This window comes from Macadamia integrifolia, chromosome 3 (genome assembly GCF_013358625.1).
Source record: "Macadamia integrifolia cultivar HAES 741 chromosome 3, SCU_Mint_v3, whole genome shotgun sequence".
In the NCBI taxonomy this organism is placed as follows: Eukaryota; Viridiplantae; Streptophyta; class Magnoliopsida; order Proteales; family Proteaceae; genus Macadamia; species Macadamia integrifolia.
The window spans coordinates 8900595-8906804 of record NC_056559.1 but is presented as its reverse complement, the minus strand read 5'-3'; the positions used below and the strand labels follow the sequence as shown (position 1 = coordinate 8906804).

The 6210-nt window shown below is 37.6% G+C and overlaps 1 protein-coding gene across 1 annotated transcript; it reads left to right on the top strand.

Annotated features, from left to right (window-relative positions):
* The first annotated feature begins 468 nt into the window (after positions 1 to 468).
* On the top strand, positions 469 to 6210 carry LOC122073293. Its single transcript, XM_042637852.1, has 4 exons — positions 469 to 1084; positions 2217 to 2324; positions 2477 to 2578; positions 2675 to 6210. The coding sequence occupies exons 1-4, from the start codon at positions 728 to 730 to the stop codon at positions 2993 to 2995; spliced, it is 888 nt and encodes a 295-aa protein (XP_042493786.1). The 5' UTR covers positions 469 to 727; the 3' UTR covers positions 2996 to 6210.

Sequence of the window (6210 nt, the reverse complement as noted above, 5' to 3'; positions counted from 1 at the left end):
GAACTCCGTGCTTGAATATTTATAGGGAAAATTACATGATTACTCACTTTAGGTTTTCCTTTACAAAATTACCCATAAAAAGTTTTGATTAATAAAAATACCCAAAATTAGGTTTGGATTTACAAAAATACACACCCAAAGTTTCAGTTAACAAAAATACCCAAAATCAGGTTTGAGTTTACAAAACTACCTAAAATAATGATTGTTCATCTTCCACATATAATCTTGTATTTTTTTATTATTAAAACTTTGAGTGGGTAGTTTTGTAAACCCTAACTCAATTTTGGGTATTTTTGTTAACTTAAACTTTAAGTGGGTAATTTTGTAAAGAAAAACTTAATTTTGAGTATTTTTGTTAACTAAACTTTTGTATGAATAATTTTGTAAAAGAAACTCAAAAGTGAGTAATCATATAATTTTCCCATGTTTTTAACCATTGGATGCGCACCGAACGGCCTGCTGTGTCACAGTGGAATTCAATCCCAACTTCTAGCAGAGCAAAGCCGTGACTCAGGTCACACAATTATGAATGAGATCGAACTCCATCCGATATGAATCTCCACGAATAACGCTGCCTTTTTTTTTTTTTCGAGAGAAAAATAAGGCTGCCTTGACTGTCAAGTCTTCTTCTGCGATCACAATTCACAAGCTCAAAAATACACTAGCGAGTGAAACCTTCTTTTATTCGACAAACTAATCAAAGGTCTTCGGAAACCCAGTTGCAGATATGGTCAGGGCACGTCCCTGCGACACCGAACGCGACGATGAGTCCACCTCTGACGGTGTCAAAGACGAGGATGATGGTGTACCTGAATACGAGAGGCAGAGATTATCTAGGATTAGAGAAAACAGAGAGCGATTGGAAGCTCTCGGTTTGCCCATTCTCGCTTCGAACTTGCTGGGTTCTTTTAAGAAGCAGTATAAGCGGAAGGGGAAAGGAAAGAAATCTATAGATGAGGAGTACCAACCCTCGTTTGATGAAGATGATGGAGCGAGTACTTCGAGCGAGGAGGACAATGAAGAGGAAGATGGCAAGGTTGGAGTTGATGTTCCTTCTGGGTCTTCTCGAGCTTCCACTCGTAAGGTATTCATAAAATAAAATTCTCTGAGATTTATGTGATATACATCTCTTCCTTTGTCTATTCCATATGATCGTATTACAGATTTTACAGATTTGTTTGAAATGGTTTGGGTTCAATAGGGTTCTGCTTTTGAGTTTTTGTTGGAGTAAGCTTTCTTTTTGTTATCTCCAAAACTAGATGCGCTGTTCATATTTCGAGGGTTAGGTATTGGAAGAACCGTGGTGCTGGAAGTGTTATTACTACTATATTTGATTTGAATTATATTTCGGATTTGTGAATCCTCATCTGGATCATTGTGTGAGCTAGACTGAATGGGTGTTATTATAAATGCATCTGAAGGCTCAAGGTCGTAGGTAGAGCTTATGGATGTCACTTCCAATTTCGCATGGACTCTTTTTGTTTTTGTGACATGTCTTCTCAACTTAATCTAAGTTTGGCTGTCAACTAATTTTATTTCCTCAAGAGACTGATTGTATTATGTAGAGCACAAAACCAGTTTTCCAACAAATTCAAGATTGCTTAGTAACGAAGAAGTCATGTTCCTGTCAAACCTTATTTGGTATGTATGAATGCTTTTTAAAATCACCCTGAATGGAAATAAATTTGTAGATATCGAGACAAAATATAATTTTACCTTTCTTTTGGTTTTTAGTGATATTCTATCACAATAAAGTTTATGAATTTTTTAGATTTGAGCAAAACCTTATCATTTTTGAAGGTTGAAAATTGCCCCTGTAACTAAAAGTTCAGTTTTTGTTATTGAAATGGGTGGTGGACTTTTTATCTTTTTGGAATTTGAATTTTTAACTATTTTTAGTAGATTCATGTGGGGGTGTTTGCTTATTTATGAATAATAATCATTTAATTAAACAATGCTTGGCATAAATCAGTGCCAAACCTGGTTAAACCTATGCCTTGCACTAAAGGCGACATTCGTCTATACCCCAGCAGATCAAAATAGTGACACTGAAAGAAATACAAGCATTGGTTGTGTGGGAAAAAAAAAAAAAAAAAAGAAGAATTTTTACTCAATAAACCTTAGCAAGAAGACGGTGCAAAATTACCCAACATTTACCTTGCATGTGTATAATTGGATTTATATGCTGAAGTTTGTGAATTTTCTTCTTTCTCTAGGGAAAGAGTAAAGGTTCTTTAAGGACTGGGAAAGCTAAGAAAACAGTCACTCTTCAAAAGCATGCGAGCGAATCAAATTACATTGATGATGATGCAGCTGTACAGAAGGTCAATATCATCCAACACTAGAACAAATATGTTTTTCATTTCCTTCTTTCTGAGTTTAATCTGACTGGGTAAGCTTGGTCCAATACATGAGTTCTGAGTTACTAACTGATTGCAAAAAAAATGCGTCACCACTGGGATAACCTTCAATGCAGGCAATTGCACTTTCACTTGAAGGCTTGACAGGAGTCTCAGATATGGAGAGGAGAGAGGGCCACATTCAGGATGATGGTGGAAAGAAGAAAAGAAGAAAAAAAGTTTGTCTTTTCCTTGTTCTGTTTTATTTGGAGATGCTAATTGCCTTATGATGTATTTTATTGGCCCCTCATTTTCTCCCCCCATTCTTTCTCCAGCAAACTGCCCGAGTGCAAATGACTGAGGATGAAGTGATATTACATTTCTATCAATTTGATGGTAAAAGCATTTCCTCTTTCCTGTTACTGTTCTTGTTGCCTATTATAATGTCTCAGTACGGGTTGGGTTGGGTTGCTTTGAGCCCTAGCTCTGCCTATCTGGTAGGCTTATCAATAACCTGGCCTCACAAACTCTTTTTTTTTTTTTCCCGATTTTGGGCCAGTTGGGTCACGTTGTCCTATTTAAAATGTATCTTAACATATGATGTATACACAGTAAATACCTTCCATACATTATTCAACAACCCCAACCTACCTTAGCTCTATCTTGGGTTGACATTCCCAAAACCCAACCCAGCCAGGACAAAAGATTAGGTTGGGGTCCAATCACACCTAGATTGGCTCAGCCCGAGGTTTTTCAGATCAGAGTATATATCACAAAAGTTTGTTGACAAGCTCTTTTTCTTATGATGCATACCTTGTAGACCATCATGACAGTCTATAAGGACAGTAGGCATACACTTGGCTTCTGTATGTTGGAATGGCATTCACCTTCCAGTGTTCATCTCCTCGACATTATTACCTGATGTTTTAATCGTTTTAATCAGCTATCAGGACATTTGATTTTCCCTGATTTCTTTGCCTTAATCATGATGGACCATTGATGGGTTTCTAGAAGCCTAAGAACTTAGGTTAAAAACTCAATAATATTCCTGCATTGGGTGAAGAAGAAAATAACTAGATTCAAGAGAATCTAATTATACATCAATCAACAATTCAGATTGAAGTGAAATTTTGGTTGAAGGTCTTCTTATGGTCAAGAAAAACTCCACAAAGAAGAGCCTGATCCAATAGTTGGATCTTATGAACCAGTCCTGTTTTAGAATTAGCAACTTAAGATCCTAAAAACTAGGAACTTAAGTAACTCACAAAGTACTGGACAGATACAAATCAACTTCGGGTCGATTGCAACTCTTAGAACAGTAAATAACTTGGCAAACTCTGAAGCAGATCTGATGGCTACATCTGTCTCAGCCACTCTTTGTATCATGATCAGAAAACCACTCAAAAACAGAGTATCGCAGGTCATAAAAGCACAGGAAAACTGAAATAAATAGACCTGATTAAATCTCAGTTCATCAAGGATATGCCCTTAGAAAACCCAGTAGAACAATGGTTCAATAAGTGATAAACTGAGAATAATCGAAGGAGAAACAAACTAAAAATAAGATCTGACCTAATTGCAGAACTTCAGCACCGAAAAAGGGGTTTAGAAAAGTGGGATATGACCAGACCTCTCTTTTAAAGGGCGTACCCAGTGCACGAGGATCCCGCTACTGCAGGGTCTAGGGAGGGGCATATGTACATGTCTGTACCCCCACTTTTTGTGTGGAGAGACTGTTTCCTTGTTCGAAGTCGCGACCACCAGGTTGCAATAGAGCAACCTTACAAACCATCTCTTTTATTAAAACAAATTGTTCGGAGCTCAATGGCTAAACTACATAGAACACTATCCATTCAGAGCAGGCTTGATCTGGCTCTTGATCACAACACCTGTCAATGCATGTGATTTCTCTTCTGAAGACTATGACCAGATTTGGATGAAGCCGTGATGTTTTGTGTTTGAAGATCAGATCTAGTGGTGTTTAAGGCTTGGGATCAAGTCTTGTTGCTGTTCGGAGGCTGTGATATGTTCCTTGTTACCTTTTGGTGATTTGTGATTGATTTTAGCCTTGAAGCTGAGAAATGGAGGCCGAATCTACAACAATGGATGGTGGTCGGAATGACAATCAAGTTCAGAATACAGTTAGCTCTGGAAATGGTCACAATGACAATCATGCGGTGATGATTCTATTGTGAAACTTAATGGGAGAAATTATCTTAAGTGGGCTTAGTCTGCCAATATTTTGTTGGGAGTTGAAGGTGGTTGATGGGCTATATAATGGCAAGGTGAAGGAGCCAAAAGAAGAGGATTCTTCTTATATGTTTGCACCCTATTTTCGATCAGTCTATCCGACAAAAAAAAGGGCATGTGTGAAGGGATTGACTAGCCCGCCATTCGTTTATTGACTGATAAATGAGGACCTTGTCTTAAGGAGTTGATCGGCAAGCCGACCGATAAATGGAGACAATTTGTTAAGGAGTTGATTGGACAAGTTGACCAATCAAGCTAATCGATAAATGAAGACCCTTTGTTAAGGAGTTGATTATTCAGCTGACCAATCAGGTTGATCGATCAGGCTGACCGAATATGGTTAGGTTGACTAATACACAGGGTAGCCCAGGGTGGAGTTCATATTGACAAGAGTTGGCTCTAGGGAAGTTACATGTGTGCAATTTTAATGGTTTGAACAGTTGTAACTATTCTTATGAGTGGGCTATTGCGGTTATGAAAATTTTAAGGTATAAAAGGAACTCTAACGGAAGAGAGAAGCATCTCCAATAGATCAGAGAACATCATGCATTTATCTTTTTATTTTTCTTTTTAGTTATGTCAAGTAGGTTAGTCGTTTCTTAGCAAAGACCATGACGGCCCGTGTTTCGTCATGATAATCTCAGTTATTATTCATGGCAGGTCATGTTTTGCCATGATTGTTTTTCCATTAAGATGGATGTTGTACCAATCATGGTGGCCCGTGTTTGGTTATGATTATTTTCCATTAGCATGAATTATCTTCTTCTTCTTCTCCCTTATGAGTTTTGTTTTTCCTTTAAAGTCCTTAAAGCAATCGGGGCACTGTAAGGATCTCATTTTCTCCCTGATTAGAAATTGGATTTTATTCCATCACATTCCATTGAGTCTTACGACTCTGGCACGCCTACACATTGTTAGTAAAAAATTTGGCATACATAAATTGGGATTGTGGGCTGCCAAAATATGTTCGTAAAAAATTCTACAAGTGAACCTATAGGAGGTTCGTATTAGGATTGCGGTCGTACCATAGTTGTACAGACACGAAAATGTATTTCTGACTTCTAATCAGGCGATTGTGGGTTCGGTCCCACCAGGTGTGCCAATTTATGTTTGGCAAATTTTTAACGAACACATCGTGGATAGTGAAGTGCGTGGATTTACTATAGTCGTAAGACTCAACGGAATGTGATGGAATAAGATTCAACTTCTAATCAGAAGAGAAAAAAAGATTCTTCCAATGCCTCGATTGCTTCAAGGACTTTAAAGGAAAAACAAAACTCATAAGGAAAAATAAGAAGGATAACATAATCCATATTAATGAAAAACAATCATGGTAAAACATGGATTGCCATGAATGATAACTGAAGCTATCATGACAACACATGAGTCGTCATGGTCTTTGCCAAGAAACGACTAATCTACTTGACATAACTGAAAATAAAAAGATAAAATGCATGATGTTCTTTGATCTATTGGAGATGCTTATCTCTTCAGTTGGAGTTCCATTTAAACCTTGTGATGCGGATCCGGATTCCAAGGGCCGAAATCGGATCGCTTATGGCCCACAAGAATGACCAAAATCTCAAATTTAATGGTTGAAGGGTATTCTTGTAATTTCAGA

Bases quoted from the DNA above. Each gene is read 5' to 3' on its own strand.
- LOC122073293 (XM_042637852.1), top strand. From the start codon at position 728: ATGGTCAGGGCACGTCCCTGCGACACCGAACGCGACGATGAGTCCACC. The intron at 2,325-2,476 runs GTCAATATCATC...CCTTCAATGCAG, and splicing joins ATGATGCAGCTGTACAGAAG to GCAATTGCACTTTCACTTGA. The intron at 2,579-2,674 runs GTTTGTCTTTTC...TTCTTTCTCCAG, and splicing joins AGAAGAAAAGAAGAAAAAAA to CAAACTGCCCGAGTGCAAAT.